We start from the raw sequence: 20,801 nt of genomic DNA, 5'->3' as shown, positions 1-20,801 counted from the left end.
CTGATGCTTGTATATGGGAGAACGGTGTTGGACTAAGGCCGTCCAGATGAATGCAGACATGAAGATATGTTAAGACTGGGGGCCTCTCTTACAAGAGCGCATATATGTTTTAGTCACCCAAGAAAACCTCTAAAAAAAAGTGTCGCTGCATATGCTGAGATGATCTATGGCTAGGGCTCTGTATTATTAATACCTGGCCATATTTAGACACTAAAGAGAGGGAAAAATAATCCGCCCATATCTGGACAATAGAAGGCGTCTCATTATAATTTGTTTTTATGGGCACGTTTGCACGGGCACTATCACGTTATGTTTTTTTTTTTTTGGCACCCTAATTTGCAATATACAGTTTTTAATTTAAGATTAAAAGTTAAGTTTTAATATATATACATATTGGAGGGAGCTAAGCATCAAGTCGTGGTCCTCATTGACCGCAAGAATTTGATTTACCTAGAGTCGGCGAAGCGCTTGAACCCTAGACAGGCTAGGTGGGCCTTGTTTTTTACACGTTTTGATTTTGTGGTTTCTTTTCTTCCTGGAGCTAAGAATGTCAAGGCTGACGCCCTCTCTAGGAGCTTCTTTGCTGATTCTCCTGTGGTGACCAAGCCTGCTACCATCTTAGGCGAAGGGGTAGTTCTTTCTGCCATCTCGCCCGATTTGAGACGTGCTCTGGAAGAGTTCCAGGAGGACAAACCTGAGCGTTGTCCCAGTGGAAAGTTGTATGTTCCTGACCAGTGGAAGAAGAGAGTGATGTCTGAAGTTCATTGCTCTGCTTTGGCTGGTCATCCAGGTATTTTTGGTACTAGAGATCTGGTGAGTCGGTCTTTTTGGTGGCCCTCCTTGTCTCGTGATGTCAGGAATTTTGTGCAGTCCTGTGGGACGTGCTCCCGGTCTAAATCGTGTTCTCGCTCTAGTGGGTTGTTGATGCCTTTGCCTGTCCCCAAGAGGCCATGGACCCATATTTCAATGGATTTCATCTCTGATATGCCTGTCTCTCAAAGGATGACTGTTATTTGGGTGATTTGTGATAGGTTCTCTAAGATGGTTCATCTTGTACCACTCCCTAAGTTGCCGTCTTCCTCTGAATTGGTGCCCCTGTTTTTACAACCGGTGGTTCGTATTTACGGGATTCCTGAGAACATTGTATCTGACAGAGGAGTCCAGTTTGTGTCTAGATTTTGGAGAACTTTCTGTTCCAAGCTGGGAATTCAGTTGTCCTCCTCTGCTTTTCACCCTCAGACCAATGGGCAGACAGAGAGAACAAACCAGACCTTGGAGTCATATTTGAGATGTTTTATTTCTGCTGATCAGGATGATTGGGTTTCATTTTTGCCCTTGGCCGAATTTGCTTTAAATAATAGAGCTAGTTCTGCCACTTTGATGTCTCCTTTTTTTTGTAACTTTGGGTTTCATCCTCGATTTTCTTCAGGGCAGGTGGAGCCCTCTGCCTGCCCAGGGGTTGACACTGTGGTGGAGAGAATGCACCAGATCTGGGACCAAGTGGTGGATAAGTTCTCTCTCCCAGGAAAAGGCCCAGCGGTTTTCCAACTGACATAGGACCATTGGTCCCCAATTTAAGGTTGGTGATATGGTGTGGTTATCATCAAAAAATATTGCTATGAAGGTGGCTTCTCCTAAGTTTAAGCCTAGATTTATTGGACCTTACAAGATTTTGGAGATTATTAATCCGGTCTCCTTTTGTTTGGCTCTTCCTGTCACATTTAAAATCCATAATGTGTTCCATAAATCTTTGTTGAAGAGGTTTGTTGAACCTGTTGTTCCGGGGCTGCACCTCCAGACCCTGTATTGGTTGAAGGTAACATGGAATATGAGGTAGAGAAAGTACTGGATTCCCGTCTGGCTAGACGGAGACTCCAGTATTTGGTTAAGTGGAAGGGTTATGGTCAGGAGGATAATTCCTGGGTCTCTGCCTCTGATATTCATGCCAAAAGATTGGTGCGTGCCTTTCATCGGGCTCACCCTGATCGCCCTGGTGGCGTGGTTGAGGGTTCGGTGACCCCTCCTCATGGGGGAGGTACTGTTGTGAGTTCATTTTCCCCTTCACTACTGAGGCCCGAGGAACTCCCTCTTCTGGTGAAGAAAGGTAGTGAGCCTGATTGTCAAACACCTGGGGCTGATGATGATGACTGGCTGAGTGGAGTTAATGACTGGATATAAGGCTGCCGACGCCCTTCTGGCCTGCGGGTGATTTCTCTGTGGACTTCTAGGAAACCAGTCTGATTCCTGCTCATCTAAAGCTAAGATTTCTGCTTTGCCTTTTTGCATTAGTGTTTTGTTTTCCTTGCTTTTCTGGATTCTGCCATTCCCTGCTGGGGTGAGCTGAATCTCCTTTTGCCTGTTGCTCTGTCTTCAGAATATTCCTGAGTACTGACATAGCTTTTTTGAAGCCTAGCATCTTCAGGGCCTTTTTACTGTCAGTTTGTTGGCTCTTATTTTCATAGGGTTTTTCACGGATTGCAGACAGCAGCCTTCCTGTCCTTTCCTATCTAAGCTAGCGTGGGCCCCATCTTTGCTCAGTCTATCTTTCTGTCTGTGTTTTGTTCTTTCTTCTTGCTTCACCGTCATTATATGTGGGGGGCTGCCTTTTGCTTTGGGGTCTGCTCTGGGGCAGTTTAGATTTCCCTTTCTGTCTTTAGGCTATGTAGTCCTGCGGCTGTGATCGAGGGGCCTAGGGCATCGTAGGAGCCCCCCACAGCTACTGCTAGTTGTGTTGATAGGTTCAGGGGTCTGCAATCCGATAGCTGCTAACTTCTCTGGTTTTCTGGACTTAGCTAGTATTTCTATTTTTGCCTCCTACGGTGACTCAATCATAACACCTCCCTATCAATACACTGTATGTCCATATTATATATATATATATATGTTTTTTTAAACATTATTCAATAAAATATTACATTTTATGGATCTTTTGACTGCTGGTTCTCCTTGGGTTGTTTCTATCAAATGTGCAGTTTTTCCCATACTGTTCAGATTATTATGTTCTCTCCACAAGCGCCCCAACGTGCGTTTCGTCCCTTTGTCAGCAGGCGAACGACGAAGGGATGAAACGCGCGTTGGGGCGCTTGTGGAGGACCGCATTAGCAGACCACAATTTACATGTTAGTGCCCGGATTAACTCTTTATTATCACAGCAGCCATTCATAGGCAACACAACAGTACCTATTGTGTACTGATAGCTGACATTAAGTAAATGCTAATTAATTTTTTGGCTATTCCTGTGAATTACAATGGGCACGGTTCCACATGATTAGTAGGTCAGGCTTCTGGCCTTGTTTACTCCTATTGTATTTTTTGTAGTGACCTTGAAATTGTATTTTGTATACTATTTTCTATCATTAGTCTATTTTGAATAAAGACTTATTAATTCTACTGGCATGTTATACTGTTTTTTGCTCTTTTGTGGTTGATCAGGGCTGTACTAGCTCAAAAGGGTGCTTGTACTCAATACTGAGCAAAGGGTCTGAATACTTATGACCATGTGATATTTCAGTTTCTTTTTAATAAATTTGCAAAAATTTTTACATTTCTGTTTTTTTTTCAGTCAAGATGGAGTCCAGCGTGTACATTAATGAGAAAAAAATGAACTTTTTTGAATTTACCAAATGACTGCAATGAAACAAAGAGTGAAAAATTAAAAGGGGTCTGAATACTTCCGTACCAACTGTATTCCCCATCCTGGTATATGTCCCCCATTCTGTCGCTCTTCATTTAAAAAAACAAAAAAACAATTATACTCAACTCCCATCTGCTCCCCTGCCGCGCGGTGTCCTCTTCTGAAGCCGGCAGTTAATTTCAGTGTGCAAGCAACTGAAGCGCATGATGTTACTGCCATGCTCCCCCAGTCACGTGCATGCCAACGTCAGTTGCTGGCCTCTGATTGGCTGGCAGCATGTATTAGCACGCACGGACCAGACGGGTCTCTGCACTACAATATACTTCAGCTAAATTTGCATTCAAGGCCCCACATCCGATTGAAGTTTGTGCTGGTGTTGGCAGGTCTCCCACCTGCACGGCCCTGGTCACGACCTCTGCAACGTTGGTCATTACACCCCCTCTCAAAGAAATTCAGTACTGAACACCTGTGCAGCACACACATGCTGGATTATATCTGTTGCTTGCCAGTTCAAGCGTCAGGACTTGTTTTGAGGTCCGAGTTAGCATGCTGTGTTCTATAGTCATGTTCTTGCCTTCGAAATGTATACAGCAGTCACAGTGAATCCTATGTGACATATTAACATCATTCTCAGTAAGTGTATCCTATGTAATTTATATACAGCAGAGTCTCAGTGTTTCCTATATGATGTATGTACATCAGTCTTTGTATATCCTATGTGATGTATAGAGCAGAGACTCAGTGTATCCTATGTGATGTTTATACAGGAGTCTGGGTGTCTCCTATGTGATGTATATACAGCAGTCTCAGTGTCTGCTATTTGATATATACAGCTGAGGCAAACATTAAGAGACCACTGCACAGTTTTATGAAAATTAGCTTCTCTACATGTCTTACAGCCATTCCATTCCAGTGTCAGTTGAATTCCAACCAGAGTACACCTCATTCTACTTAATGTGCTTCTGATTAGGTGATCACCTGAAACAAATCTTATTTAATGAAGGAAAGTATAAAAAACCCTGCTGTGGTCTTCACAATCCTCTTGCACTAGGTCAAGCTGGATGGCAAAACAAATGCCAGTAATATCCCAAAAGTAATAGGAATGAGAAAATAACTTTTAACCATGCCAAAGGAATTGAAAAGTCTTGAGTGAGGAAATGAAGGGCTCAATTCTGGCTTTACTAGCAGAGGGATACAGTGAACGTCATGTTGCCTCCATCCTTAAAATTTCTAAGATGGCAGTCCATTACAACAAGCAGCAGACATTGGGGACAACAAAGCTACAGACCGGCAGAGGGCAGAAACGACTCTCCACTGACCAAGATGACCGTCATCTTATTCAAATGTTACTCAGCAACGGCTGGATGACATCAAGTGACCTACAAAAGGAATGGCAAATGGAAGCTGAGGTGAAGTGCACGGCAAGAACAGTTCGTAACAGGCTCCTAGAGGCAGAGCTCAAGTCATGTAAAGCTAGAAAAAAGCCTTTCATCAATGAGAAGAAAAGGAGAGCCAGGCTGAAGTTTGCCAAAGACCATAAGGATTGGACCATAGAGGACTGGAGTAAGGCAATCTCGTCTGAGTATGATTTTCAGCTTTGCCCAACACCTGGTCATCTAATGGTTAGTTGGAGACCTAGAGAGGCGTACAAGGCACAGTGTCTTGCACCCACTGTGAAATTTGGTGGAGGATCGGTGATGTTTTGGGGATGCTTCAGCAAGGCTGGAATTGGGTAGGTTAATCTTTGAGAAGGATGTATGAATCAAGCCGCATACAAGGTTATCCTGGAAAAACAGTTGTTTCCTTCTGCTCAAGCAATGTTCCCCAACTCTGAGGACTGTTTTTTCCAGCAGGACAATGCGCCATGCCACACAGCTAGGTCAATGTGTGGATGATGGACCACCACATGAAATCCCTGTCATGGCCAGCCCAATCTCCAGACCTGAACCCCATTGAAAACCTCTGGAAAGTAATCAAGAGGAAGATGGATAGTCACAAGCCATCAAACAAAGAAAAACTGCTTACATTTTTGTCCCAGGAGTGGCATAAGGTCACCCAAAAGCAATGTGAAAGACTGGTGGTTAGCATGCCAAGACCCATGAAAGCTGTGATTAAAAATCATGGTTATTCCCCAAAATATTGATTTCGGAACTCTTCCTGAGTTAAAACATTAGTACTATTGTTTCTAAATGATTATGAACTTGTTCTCTTAGCATTATTTGAGGTCTGCAAGCACTGCATTTTTTGTTATTTTGACCATTTTTCATTTTCTGAAAATAAATACAAAATTTAGTGCTTGGAAATTCGGAGACATGTTGTCAGTAGTTTATAGAAAAAAAAAGAGCAATTTACCGTACATTTTACTCAAAAATATACCTATAAAGAGAAAAATCAGACAAACTAAAAATTTTGCAGTGGTCGCTTCATTTTTGCCAGAGCAGTATATACAGCAGGCTCAGTGTCTCCTAAGTGATGCATGCAGCAGATCGGGCCACATGCCGACTAGATGAGTGCAGCCTTGCTAAATCCGAGTGTATTGAGCGAACCCAGAAACAGTCTAGTCGGAATGTGGCCTGGAGTATGCATATTGCATACTTGCGATCACATGACCATTTCTTCCGCCGTCGGCACAGAGAATCCTCCCAGCACACAGTGCACGTGTTGTGAGAATTCACAAGTCTGCAGTCACGTAGTGTGACTGCAGAATTCTAGTTTAACACCTGACAACCCCTTTAGTAGCAAACAGAGCACAGCCTTTTTGCATATTTACTGCAGAGAAGGAAAAGAGTTCAAATGTACGAAATACATATTTTGAATCAGCTATCTACACATTATAGCAATTCAGATCCTTTTTTCATGGTGACAGATTCCCTTTAAGTCTGCCATGGTGGTTCCCTTGTAAGATGTTTTATGGCAAGTGAGCAAAAAATGATTTATGTTGCTGTATATATTTAGGGTTATTTTTTCTCACCTTTATTTCTTACAAAGAACAACTGACAGCTACTTCAGTCTTTGATACAGCTGTATTTCAAGGTCATTGTTCTTATGATAAATTGCTTCTATTCGGGATCTCTGCTTAGACCTCTATTATTTCAGAACATCTGCTGCTTGGTTTATTGATGAATGTAGTGTGTTTTTTTAAAATTTTAACTTCATTCTTTTAAAGATGGCTATTTAGACTGTTCTGTGTGTTGCAATGACATCACTCATTAGAAGGGCTTTAGCCGCAATAGGCCTGACAGGCACAGCTGACACATTTTTGTTTCCCCTTGCTCTCCAAGGTGGCATGGGGTCCCACCCCACCCAGTACCTTCCTATCTTTAGGTGGTTCTCGAAATCCCCCCCACTCAGTTTTACCGCCACCCTTGTGGAGAGCAGGTGTTAACTCCATAGCCTCTCAGGCTCTTGCACCACAGTGTTATCATTTTTGAAAGTTCGTACTTTCTGGGGGGTTTCAACCCAATTTTGCTCATTTTATGAATGAATAATGCAAAGTTTTTGGATATTTCATAGAAATAAGTAGGATTTTCTTACAAATAAGAGGGTTTTCTTAGAAATGGCCTCTCAGGCACATTGCGCCCAAACATATAATATAATATCTGATATATGTATGATAATATGATTTGCCAACCTTGCTTTTCTTTCTGCCAATGTGTTTCTTCAGCTGAACTTTTACAGTCTGAATCTGAGTGATTATGACTCCAGTAGCATCTAAGTGACTTACAATTAAGATTTTTTTCCTAATTTTAATGTTTAGTATTAGTTATGTCCTGAAAACTGACATAAGTTGTGAAATTTGGGTACTTTTTGTTTTATTACGTTTTATAGTTATTAAATATTTTGTTTTTTCTTGTAAATCTGATTTTGTGATATTGTATTCTCTGTTTTAAGGCATCCCTATGAAGGTCACTGATTACTGTTTAGAGCTAAGAAATTGAGATAATTAGATAGTATAGGCGGGCTTCTAATCTGCGCCTAAACTCAGGAGTACCACAGATGCGCCTGACCCAGGGTTAACTTGTGTGGGAGCTGAAATCCCTTTGGATGTGCTGGATGAGCAGATCCCAGTGATTTCAATGGAAGATAGTGTCATATACCATGTTTTATAAGGGATATTCTAATCAAAGTGTATTGTAAATGCAAATTTATTACATTTACTAATTTATACTCATTATGACAGCTGCATTGGTCCACTCCTCTTGCAGTTTCATTCAGGGACAGAAAAAGAGCTTTCTTTCTGTGTCGGCAAGTGACTAGTGATGTGATGAAGGAGGCTAGCTGTCAGGCTCTGTTCATTAACCAAGCCAGCCCACTTCTCTGTCTCTCTATTAGCAATGGTTGAAAAGAAGGTTGACTTAGCTAATGAACTGTGCCAGACAAAAGCCCTCTTCAAGTAAGTATACCATTACTCATGTGCCAACCCAGACAGTGGAGGGCAATTGTCCTGTTCCTGTATGAACAATCCCGGAACCAATTTGCTTTCCAGAAATTTTTATCTGGCTGCACAACCCTTTTAGATAGTGTTACTTAGTTTTCTATTATTCCCTTGAATTTCATCATCACATGCTAACGATGGTCCCTTTAAGATAGTTAGCACCCTATTGTGTCTATGCAACACAGTATCTGTTCACCATTAGTTGCTGTTGGTGTGACTTGTGCCTTCATTGTATTTCTGTAATGATCCACAGTATGTAGAAGGCTGGCCACTCCTAATAGGGCTTCCCTGAAGAGCCCTTATACAAGCCTCTCAGTTTAGCAGGTCCCAGAGGAACCCCAGCCTTAAACATTTAACCCCTATACAAGGATCTGGACTTGCGCAAAGATCAATGTGCTATGTTCACTGAGTGGCTGCTGGCCGGTGGAGTGGGTTTGTAGAAAATAGTGGTGATGCCAGATCCATACCAGAAAGTTTATTTCAGAGACAGAATGGTGAAGCTATCATGTAGTCAGAATAACAAGCCAAGGACAGGAACTAATAAGTAAAATGTTCAAGAGGCAGCAGCTAAACTAATCAGGAGACCAGGGGAAGTACAACGTATAGCTCACAGCTTGCTGCAGACTGCTGGGGATTAAATGGAATGTGGTCTTGCCCAAGGCTCACTGAAGAGAGTGAATTACAACTGGTAGCCAGCACTCTGCAGTAAGACACAGGCACCACAAGTCCCAGCCATATTACTGTTAAACAGGACTGCACCCCAGCAAAAGTGAGGCAAAGCCTAGTGAACAATTGTGCATAGGACTGGGGTTCAGACACGGAACTAACAATTAGTTGGAGTAATATCAACAGCTGCAGCTTTTCTTAGAGGGACAGCAGAAATGGCGCTGTGATAACTCTAATAGTGTGTACGTGCATGTAGTACCTCTCTGGAAGGTACTGTATGAATTATCTGGCTTGTTTCAGTTCTTTACTGTAATCCTCCATGTTGTTGATATTGGTTGCTGTATGTCCCAAGTGAAACAACCCCACAATGTCTGAGTACTGAGGATTCTGTTAGAAGCTGAAATCTGAAAAAGCATTTTCATCACTGAAATGTATTTCCTTTACAGACTAACCATGAAGAGAATGAAACACTAAAGATGAAGTCAAAAAGGACATTTTTAGACCCACTAAGAGGTCAGACAGTCATTGCAAGGTCTGAGATCGATGGATTTTACTATGCAGGTAGTCAATCATACTATATGATTTACATAGACAAGACTTCATATTGGAAATAGTTATTTATCAGTTATGTTATCCGTTAGTTTTTATGTCCTTTTCTGATTATTAAACTTCAGAAACATTGTAGCCAAGTTTAACTGTTTATTACACAAAGCATTCTCATGGCTATACCAAAACTTACAGCACCATGGGCCACTTTTTTTAAATAGTGCCACAGGTATTAGATTAGTTTGAGATTTCAACCTTGGATCAGCCATTGTGGCTTTGTAAATGTGGAAGTACTTGAATCGCAGGTCGTTATCTTTGATTTTATGCTGCAAGTTACAGTCCATTATTGTTATTATTATTGTTATTATCATATCATTTTGTTACATACTGGACTACACCTTTTTACAAGTGTGATTAAATAAAGTAAAATCAGTGTTTAGGATCCACAGTGGCTAGAAGATAGTAGAAGTCCTAGAACTATCTACAACTATCTCATGGATTCTCTATTGTCGGCAACAGTGCCAAATAAAGTTTGCAGCTTTAGGTCATTTTTCCAGATTATTTTAATTGCAATTTAGATTTTGTATTCATTTGAATTCATATTATTATGTAAAAGATTTTTTTTTTTTAAATTCTAATAAACTTGTTTTTCAACATAGGCACTGTGCTCAAAAGTATTAATTCCAGGAGAGCTCTGGTGGATTTCTGGCTAGGAGAAAATGAAGTTGTCCCTGTCAGATTCATAATCCAAACTGGAGGAGCTATGCCCTGGCCGACGCTAAAGGTGTTTGTTTTATTATTTTCTTTTCTTCTGTTAATCAAATACTTAACATAATTTCCATTATTAAGAAGGAAGGACAATACTGCTACCCTTTGTATATATTACTCTCTGTATATTCATTGCTACTGTGATATATTTTTAGATTGTACTGGTGGTAATCCTGGTGATTGCGTTATCAGAATTACCATAATCGCAAATATACTTTCTTCTCTTTCTATACCAACACTAATATATGCAGAACAAAAAGCATCTGATGCAACATAGGCGTACCATGATGTAGCGACTGTTGACTGTAGAGAAAGCGAAGCCTCTCCCTTTGTGGTGGGGCAGGTGGTTTTATACAGATAGCCAAGCAGCCATTAAAACTTAAATAACTGTGGGCTGCTTCAGCTGACCGCTATCTCTCCTGACTCCCCCATGCATGCTTGATTTTGCTTTTAAGCAAGAAAACAGTTTAACATAAGTACCAAGGTCATAATCAAATAATGTATATAAATAAATATAACAAACCCCAATAATTTGGTACTACAATCATGGACTAAGTATGGACTGATCGCAGTATAGACATACACACATAACCAAAAAAATTACGATCCTTAAGTCCAAAATTAGTATGAAAAATTCATAAAAAGTCCTTTATTAAATAGAGACATACAGGTAAGGTTAAAACACCAAAAGTGAAAACGGCAAGGAAAGCTGACGACGCTGACACGTCACCGTGACACCTCCTTTATATAATGAAGATTGTCATAGGTAATCACTCCCCTGTTTAACTCATTATCATAAAACATAATGGTAGCCTGAGTTTTAACCAACATCAAATATCAGAAAATTTATAAGAGTTCGTGTCCGCCAGTACATGAATACCAGTCAGTACCAGAGGACACCGACATTACAATGGCAACTCATAGAGGAAACTGTCCTACCTAATTAGACGAGCAGCAACAGGGGGCAGGAGGCGTCAGCGCGCAGTGTCCAAGCGTCTCCCCGATGCACGTTTCGGAGCACCTGCTCCTTCCTCAGGGGGCATGATTAGGGACCATAATAGACTACATTATATAGCGCTTAAACCGGAAGTTCCATAAGCGCAATGACTGCCCATCGCCTCTAGACCGCGCCCCCCATCCAGGCGAGCGCCGGAAACATGCGGGCCCCACATGATCCGACGTCACAAGGAAGGGAGGGCACCGTCCGAGTGATGCACAGCGCGCATGCCCAGAACCTTAGCGCCATGAAGGAACAGGGCTTATGTGTGGGCAAATATCTAAAGTACAATACCATAGACTATAAGTCATAAATAGAAAGCGCATACAGCTACCGCAGGCCAATATGAAACCACATTATTATTATACAAAAATACACAAGAAGATATTAAGACAGGAAAAAGGTTACATACGTAACCAACAGAATAAATACAAGAAAAAAATAAAATCTGCAAAATGGCAATATACCGATAAAGGTATGCATTTATACATACAGCAATATATACGTGCGTGTCTTTCCTTGCTGTTTTCACTTTTGGTGTTTTAACCTTACCTGTATGTCTCTATTTAATAAAGGACTTTTTATGAATTTTTCATACTAATTTTGGACTTAAGGATCGTAATTTTTTTGGTTATGTGTTGATTTTGCTTTTGCAAGGTCCAAAAACACTATGTCTACTTCTATATCTAGAGTTTCCCACATTTAATTTCAGAAATGCTAATTCTTGAAACTTTGTGAGCACATTTGTCTTCATTGCTTTTTAGGGTTGCTACTTCCAATAAGTGGCATTACAGTTGTCATGTCGGACGCTGTTCACACCACAGCGTCCGGCAGGCAGTGGTAGTTCCATCTCCGTCCACTATAGCCTCAGTGGCGCCGGCTTGATTTTACTCAGGTTATCTGGGGTTAATCTAGCTGGAAATCAGGTGGGATGTTTGGTCACGCCCACGGTCTTTAAATAGTCGTGCTGGCCTGTGGGCGTCGCCGATTATAGCTTGTGTTTTGTGCCAAGTGGTTCCGGTCTGGAGAGGAGGTGTTGGAGAGAGAAATTCATATCTGGTGTCGTATGATCCGTTGTTACCTTTTCGCCTTCCTATATTTGTGCTTTGTTTTGCCCTGTTCACATTATCGTATTGTCCTGTGAGGTTGCGGCGCGGTGTGGTTTGAGTTCTCCCTGTCTGTCATTACTGTGTGGGCTTTGGTGGTTTTACAACTCACTGGGTGGAGGGTGGAGGGTTCAGCTTAGGGCTGAGCAGGAGATAAGGAGAGGCTGGAGGCTCAGGCATTTGCACCTTTAGCAAAAACCCTGGGTTGAGGGTCAGACAGGGTTTTCCCTAGTTTGAGGGACTCCGCAGGGGCCCGGGTTTGTCAGCCTCCTTTGACCTAAGCCCCGCATAACATTATAATCGGCCCAACATTTTTCCATGGATTCCATGACTTCCATAAACCGCCAGTTGGCGGCGCTGTCCGTACAGGTCACCGAGTTGAAGGGGGCAGTTCAGCAGCAGGGCCTGGTTGTAGGTAATGTGCAAGCGGCTTCTGCAGGTGCAGGTGCAGAGCCTAAGATTCCGCTGCCTGAACGATTTTCTGGGGAACGCAGCAAATTTGTCATCTTTCGGGAGGCCTGCAAGTTATACTTTCGCATGCGCCCGGTCTCCTCAGGTAATGAGGCTCAGCGGGTGGGTCTGGTGTTATCTTTACTGAGTGGGGACCCCCAAGCATGGGCGTTTTCCTTACCAGCCGACTCTGCTACGTTTCATTCGGTTGAGAATGTTTTTTCAGCACTCGGGCTCATTTATGATGACCCCGACAGATTGGCTTTGGCGGAATCTAAAATCCGCGCCCTCCGTCAGGGGGAACGTATGGCGGAAGACTATTCAGAATTTCGCCGTTGGGCAGTAGACACACAGTGGAACGACCCAGCGCTGCGGAGTCAGTTTATTCATGGGGTCTCAGAAAGAGTTAAACAGGCCCTCCTGATGTATGAGACTCCTGCATCGTTAGAATTTGCCATGAGTTTGGTTATTCGTATTGCTCGCCGTTTGCGTCAAGGGGCGCAGGAGACGCTGCCTCTGGGGGAAATCAGGGGTGCCAGTGTGGTTGCTGCAGGTGAGCCCACGGAACCTATGCAAATCGCTGGGGTATCGCATGTGCAGCGTCGCGTTCCTGGGTTCAGGAAGCATGGAGCATGTTTTTACTGTGGTAAAAGAGATCATTATGTAAATGCTTGTCCTGTGCTACCAAAGAAAGTCGCACCGGCGGAAAACTGGTAAGCTCAGAGGGTATGGAGGAGGCCCAACTGAGCGTATGCATATCCTCAATGATGGTATCTCAATGTATGCTCCCTGCCAGGGTTATTATTGCGGGCAGAGAGCTACCAATATCAGTGTTTGTGGATAGCGGTTCAGCCACCAATCTCATGGATGAGGAGTTTGCACGCATGGCAGGTTTCAAGATCGAAAAACTCCCTCATCCTATTCGCGTGGTTACCATTAATGCCGCTCCCCTCCCACAGGGGGAGATTACTGAGTTTGTAGCTGAGGTTAAACTCCACATTGGGGTCCTACATTCTGAGTGGGTTACATGTAAGGTACTCAATAATCTCCCAGCACAAATAGTCCTGGGTTTCCCATGGTTGTCTAAGCACAACCCGGTGATTGACTGGAGAACCCAGGACATAGTCCAGTGGAGCAGTTTCTGCCAGGAAAATTGCTTGGCCACATGTGTGTCCGCCGTGAAGTCCAGCCTTCCGGAGGCATTGCTGGATTTTGCGGACGTATTCTCTGAGAGGGGTTGCTCAGAACTACCTCCACATCGAGCCTATGACTGTCAGATTAGGTTAAAACCCGGGGCTAAATTGCCAAAGGCAAGGATGTTTAGTATTTCTGGTCCGGAGAGACAAGCTCTTAAGGACTACATTGCGGAGAGTTTAAGTAAAGGGCACATCCGGCCTTCATCCTCACCTGTAGCAGCGGGGTTTTTCTTCATTAAGAAAAAAGATGGGGGGTTACGCCCGTGTCTGGATTTCCGGGAGTTAAACCAGATTACGGTCCGTGATCCCTACCCGATGCCTCTGATCCCTGATTTGTTCAACCAGGTGGCTGGTGCGAAGTGGTTTTCCAAACTTGACCTCAGGGGGGCATATAACCTCATAAGGGTCCGTCAGGGGGATGAGTGGAAGACGGCATTTAATACCCCTGAGGGTCATTTTGAAAGCCTAGTTATGCCATTTGGGTTGACAACCGCGCCTGCTGTGTTCCAACATTTCATAAATGATGTATTTGCTCATGTGCTGGGGAAATTTGTGATTGTGTACCTGGATGATATCCTCATTTATTCCAGTGACCAGGACACTCATTTAGAGCATGTCAGGCAGGTGTTACAGCTGCTCCGTGAGAATAAGCTCTATGCTAAGCTTGAAAAATGCATGTTTTTTGTTCAAGAGTTGCCTTTTTTGGGATATATTGTGTCCGCCGCAGGGTTTAAAATGGATGCCGCGAAGGTGCAAGCGGTGCTGCGATGGGAACGGCCTGGTAATCTAAAAGCGCTCCAGCGGTTCCTTGGGTTTGCTAACTATTATAGGAAGTTTATTAAGAATTTCTCTACTATAGCCAAACCGCTCACGGACATGACGAAAAAAGGTACCAATCTCGCTATCTGGTCTGAGGATGCGGTGCGTGCATTTGAGCGTCTGAAGAACCGTTTTGCTTCAGCCCCCATTCTGGTGCAACCGGACGTATCTAAACCTTTTACGGTGGAGGTCGATGCGTCTGAGGTGGGAGTGGGGGCAGTACTGTCACAGGGCTCGTCCTTGAGCAATTTGCGTCCATGCGCCTACTTCTCCAAGAAGCTGTCACCAGCCGAACGGAATTATGACATCGGCAACAGGGAGTTGTTGGCCATCAAATTGGCTTTTGTGGAATGGCGACACTTCTTGGAGGGGGCGGCCCACCAGGTCACAGTCATCACCGACCATAAAAACCTGCTCTATCTGGAGTCGGCCAAGCGTCTGTCTCCCAGGCAGGCTCGCTGGGCATTGTTTTTTACACGTTTTAACTTTCTGGTGACTTACCGTCCTGGGGCGAAAAACACCAAGGCGGATGCCTTGTCCAGGTGTTTTCCGGGGGGAGAACCTCGGGAAGATCCGGTACCCATCCTCCAGGAAGGTGTAGTGGTTTCGGCTCTCACGACTGAGGTAGAGGCGGAGATTGCCGAGGCCCAGGAGGAGGTACCACCAGGACTTCCCGCTAATAAGTCGTTCGTACCCCTTCATCTTCGTCTTAAAGTGTTGGGGGAACACCACGACTCGGTCCTGGCCGGTCATCCAGGGGTTAGGGGCACCTTGGAACTGGTATCGCGCCGCTTCTGGTGGCCAAAGATCCGGCAGGACGTGGTTTCGTACGTGACAGCTTGCATCACGTGCGCCAGGGCCAAGTCGCCAAGAACCCGTCCTGCTGGCACTCTACAGCCTCTGGGGATACCTAGTAGGCCATGGACAGAAATCTCCATGGACTTTATCACAGACTTGCCTGCCTCGGCGGGGAACACGGTCATCCTGGTGGTGGTTGATCGATTTTCGAAGATGGCGCATTTTGTGTCGTTGCCTTCCTTGCCCAACGCGAAGACGTTGGCTCAGGTCTTTGTGCAGGAGGTGGTCAGACTGCACGGAGTTCCGTCGGACATAGTGTCTGATAGGGGTACCCAGTTTGTGGCGAAGTTTTGGAAAGCTTTTTGCTCACGATTGGGGATCAAGTTGTCTCATTCGTCGGCGTTTCATCCGCAGTCAAATGGTCAAACTGAGCGCATGAACAAAAATCTGGAGCAGTATTTGCGATGTTTTGTGTCTGACAACCAAGAGGAGTGGTCGACGTTCCTTCCCTTGGCCGAGTTCGCATTAAATAATCACCGCCAAGAATCATCGGGAGAGTCTCCGTTCTTTTGTGTTTATGGGCACCATCCTCAATTTTGTACCTTGCGTCAGGGGGGCTCTGGGGGCGTCCCAGAGGAGGACCGGTTAGGAGTTCAACTATCATCGGTCTGGAGGAGTGTGAAACAGCGATTGCTGAGCATGAGTGCAAGATACAAACGTGTGGCTGACTCTAGACGCGTGCCAGGTCCGGACCTGTGTGTGGGTGATTGGGTGTGGTTAGCTACTAAAAACATAAAACTCAAAATTCCATCATTGAAATTGGGTCCAAGATTTATTGGCCCTTTCAAGATTGCTGCCATCATTAACCCGGTTGCTTATCGGTTGGAGCTTCCTGCGGTATACAAGATACACAACGTGTTTCACAGGTCTTTATTGAAAAAGGTGGTAGGCTCTGTGGACACGACGCCGATGCCACCTCCAGTCATGGTGGATGGCGATTTAGAGTTTGAAGTCTCCAAGGTGGTGGACTCTCGAGTACTGCGCCGTACTCTTCAGTATTTGGTGCACTGGCGGGGGTATGGTCCGGAGGAGAGGTCTTGGGTACCAGCCTCGGACATACATGCGGATCGGCTGGTCAGTTCCTTTCACCGCCGTCATCCGGACAAGCCGGGTCCTATGAGTCTTGAGGGCCCTGGGGTCCCTCGTAGAAGACGGGGTACTGTCATGTCGGACGCTGTTCACACCACAGCGTCCGGCAGGCAGCGGTAGTTCCATCTCCGTCCACTATAGCCTCAGTGGCGCCGGCTTGATTTTACTCAGGTTATCTGGGGTTAATCTAGCTGGAAATCAGGTGGGATGTTTGGTCACGCCCACGGTCTTTAAATAGTCGTGCTGGCCTGTGGGCGTCGCCGATTATAGCTTGTGTTTTATGCCAAGTGGTTCCGGTCTGGAGAGGAGGTGTTGGAGAGAGAAATTCATATCTGGTGTCGTATGATCCGTTGTTACCTTTTCGCCTTCCTATATTTGTGCTTTGTTTTGCCCTGTTCACATTATCGTATTGTCCTGTGTGGTTGCGGCGCGGTGTGGTTTGAGTTCTCCCTGTCTGTCATTACTGTGTGGGCTTTGGTGGTTTTACAACTCACTGGGTGGAGGGTGGAGGGTTCAGCTTAGGGCTGAGCAGGAGATAAGGAGAGGCTGGAGGCTCAGGCATTTGCACCTTTAGCAAAAACCCTGGGTTGAGGGTCAGACAGGGTTTTCCCTAGTTTGAGGGACTCCGCAGGGGCCCGGGTTTGTCAGCCTCCTTTGACCTAAGCCCCGCATAACAACAGTTCAAGGCCTCTTCCTTTCTGTAGAGGCAATTTACATATTTAATTTCCTTGAGGAGCATTGCATTACCTATAGGTCTCCTTTCACTGGCATATCACTCTCCCAAAGCAGAGATGTTACCCCTTAGTCTCCAGTCATAGGCCTCTCATACAGCCAAATCAGATCTCATTCTTTGCACTGAGGAGGGGCAACACCCTGAAACACGTGTCTGCAAAGAGAAATTCCAGTTTGGCTTGTATCCTAAGTCACGCAGTAAAGCTTCTTAAAGGGTTGAGCCCTTTAAAAGCTGTTTTTTGTAACTTGCGGTACCCCTTTATCTTTAGCTTCAATACTTCTCCCCACCAAGTCTACTTTTCCACCATCCAATAAATTCTGACACTTCCTTTTAATCTGTCAACCCACACTGATGCTCCATATGGCATCTGATTTTTTTTTTCTTGCACCAAACCGATTTCGGAGTGAAATAGCAGCATGCTGTGATTTTTTTTTTTTGTCACCATTAAATTCTGTCAGTGAAAAAAATCTGGCATCAGCCCTGCTCCATTAAATAACATTGGTCGAGTGCTAGGTGATAAAAATTAGGATTGCACTTATCCGATTTATACTGTGGTGTGAGGGAGCCCTTAGATTAAGTTCACAGGAGTGCAGGTACGGACTGGGATTGAAATTCAGCCCTGACATTTGCAATCACACAGGCCCATGTTGTCTCCGTCTCTAAGCACCAGATAGGGATATATTACTTATATTACCCTGGATGGAGGAAAGCAAGATTTACTACAAGACCAATATTTGTAATGATATCTGTGGCCTGCTGGGGTAAGTGATGGAGTCAGTGACTTTGTGCTCCATCACAACTGTTAACAGTATGAGTGTCTTGAGATCACCGACTCAGTTAATAATGTAGTAGACAAGGCAGCCCTCGACCAGACAGGCCCTTCTGGCATTTGCCAGAATTGTCAGATGGCCAATCCGGCCTTTCAGGAGTGTATAAAAAAATTGTCAGTTTCATCCAGAAAACTTCAATTATTTTGTTCTTATTTGTCATCCTTATGCGATCTGTTTATATACATCAGCAGTTATAAGACCAAATAAAATTTCCTTTGCTAAAGAACTGCAAATTATCCATAAATATCAGATGTTTTTATACTGTTGATCCGTATTGAATACAATTTTTTTGTTTCCGCATAGACTTGAATGGTCATGTCACATCTGACACATGGAAGAAACTAGTGAATGGTACAATTTTTTTCACACACACCATATCTTTCGGACTATTGAACGCACATTTTCCTCCCCAAATTTAGGAGGAAAATGGTGGTGCGTCTCATAGTTCGAATGTAGCTTACTGGGAAGTAGTAGCGGTCATAGGAGGCAGGGCCGCTTCTGCAGGAAGCTGGCAGCGACGGCAGGATTAAGGCAATGCTGCAGGCCCTGGGCTGGGAGGTGGGACCCAAGCAAGAAAATGTCGGCGGTGAGGCAGGAGCGGAAGCCCGCCCCCGGTTAAACAATGTACAGAATGGGGACTCAGCTCCTGCTTTACCGCCGACATTTTCTTGAAGCCCAGGGCCCACAGCCTCGCACCACCAGGACACCCCCTGCTCCCAGCCCAGGGCCTGCAGCATCACCTCACTCCTGCCGCCGGCTTCCTGGAGCAGTGACCCTGCCTTCTGTGACCCCTACTCCAATGCCGTGGCCCTCTAGTAAGCTAAATCGGCACTATAAGATGGACCCCAATTTAACATTAAACTTTTTTTTTTCCTATTTTGATCCCCAAAATTTGGGTGCGTTTTATAGTCTGCAAAATACGGTATATGCGGTTCCCGGAAAAAAATTGAAAATTGCTCATATGATCGACCCCATTGAATACCATTAGTCTGAGTGGTGTCCTGTTTTTTCAGCACTCAGACAGAAGATACAGTCATGAGAACTTTACTTAAACTTCAGGTTCCACTGTTCACCCACAGATGCGCAGTTTGATGTAGTAATAATTTTACTGATATTGCGCCAACATATTCCACAGCACTTTACAATTAACTGGGGATATGTACAGATGGTAAAAACAATACAAAGTAACACATAGTTCACCAGTTACAGGAGGAGTGAGGGCCCTGCTCGCAAGCTATAAGGAAATAGGGGGGACACAATAAGTAGAACGTTCTTGTTCTGCACGGTCCAGCCTTATCATAAATAGGGGTTTTCATATAAAGCTGCATGATCGGGTCATCAGCCAGGATATGTCTGTGCTATTAGGTGCATGGAGAGTGTGGTGATAGATGAATAGGAGGTGGCAGAGTATGTTTAACATATAGAAGAGGGAACAGGGGAGAGTTTAGGCCCCGTCACACACAGCGATCTCGCTGATTTTGTGACACATCAGCGATCTCGCCAGCGAGATCGCTATGTGTGATGGGGATCAGCGACCGTCCCCCCTGCCGGTTATCGCTGATTGTGCAGCATTGGCCAGGGCCGTTTTTTGATAGCTGGTCTCCCGCTGGCCAGCGCGCATCGCGTGTGGCAGCGAGAGACCAGTGATCAGCAACGCTGGACGCTGGTTTCTAATGTAAACATCGGGTATCCAGGAGTCGCGCCACTCTTAAATACCCGATGTTTACCTTGGAAACCAGCGTGTACGCCAGTTTCCAAGGTAAACAGCGGGTATCCAGGAGCCGCGGCTCCTGGATACCCGACGTTTACATTAGAAACCAGCATCCAGCGTCGCTGATCCTGATCGCTGGGGCTGTCTAACGGTGTCCCAGCGATCCCATCCATGTCGGATCATTGGTGGGATCGCTGGGACATCGTTATGTGTAACGGGGGCTTTAGATTAGTGAGTTGAGGTGATAGGCCTGTCTAAAGAGATGTGTTTTTAAAGCACGCTTAAAAACATGGGGGCTAGATATTGATCGGATCATATGGGGTATTGCTTTCCAGAACACTGGCGCAGCACAAGAGAAGTGTTAGAGATGGAGATGGAAGATATAATGAACTATTTGCAATTTTTTTTAGATACACAGTGCACTGCTCAGTGATTTCCAGTCTTGCAAAATTAATTTTGTGATATACGGTAGGTAGCGAAGAGATGGTACACAGCATAGCTACATGTTGTGACTTCACGATTTTTTCACGATTTTTACAGGTTGTTACTGTGAGAACTATAATGTGAGCTGTGAACATAGAGCAGTAAAGGATTTTAAATGAAAACTATTTGCTTAATTTTTCACTTTAGTTGCAGTGGGTCAATAAAAAATTGCTATCAGAGGTGTTTTGATGCTTCTTTGTCATTACCAAATTTTAGTACACTATAAAAAAAAATGCAACAATGGCCGGGTTCAGATGGCCGTATTTTCGATCAGTGCACATCCATGTTCTCAACAGACAGCACACTGATTTTATAATAATCCGTGTGGCTATGCACAACAGCGACTTCTCTCAAGGACCGTGTGAAAAAATGACAACCTGCATTCGTCTGGTCTGTATCATGGGCATGTAAATGCAGACAGCTGCACCCATCCGCCATACAGACAAGCACACGGAGACATGTTTTTCATCCATCTTAGCC

General features: G+C 44.4%; 1 protein-coding gene across 1 annotated transcript in view; it reads left to right on the top strand.

Annotated features, from left to right (window-relative positions):
* The window catches only part of VWA3B (von Willebrand factor A domain containing 3B), a 347,179-nt gene that overhangs the window by 197,928 nt on the left and 128,450 nt on the right, over positions 1-20,801 (top strand). Inside the window, exons 23-24 of the mRNA XM_073589743.1 lie at positions 9,182-9,296; positions 9,941-10,065. Of these exons, the coding sequence (XP_073445844.1) occupies positions 9,182-9,296; positions 9,941-10,065 (240 nt within the window). The remainder of the gene's footprint in view (positions 1-9,181; positions 9,297-9,940; positions 10,066-20,801) is intronic.

Source organism: Dendrobates tinctorius, unplaced genomic scaffold (assembly GCF_039654945.1).
Source record: "Dendrobates tinctorius isolate UK_male_01 unplaced genomic scaffold, ASM3965494v1 ptg000112l, whole genome shotgun sequence".
In the NCBI taxonomy this organism is placed as follows: Eukaryota; Metazoa; Chordata; class Amphibia; order Anura; family Dendrobatidae; genus Dendrobates; species Dendrobates tinctorius.
The sequence above is the reverse complement of the archived record's forward strand: the minus strand, read 5'-3'. Positions and strand labels throughout refer to the sequence as shown.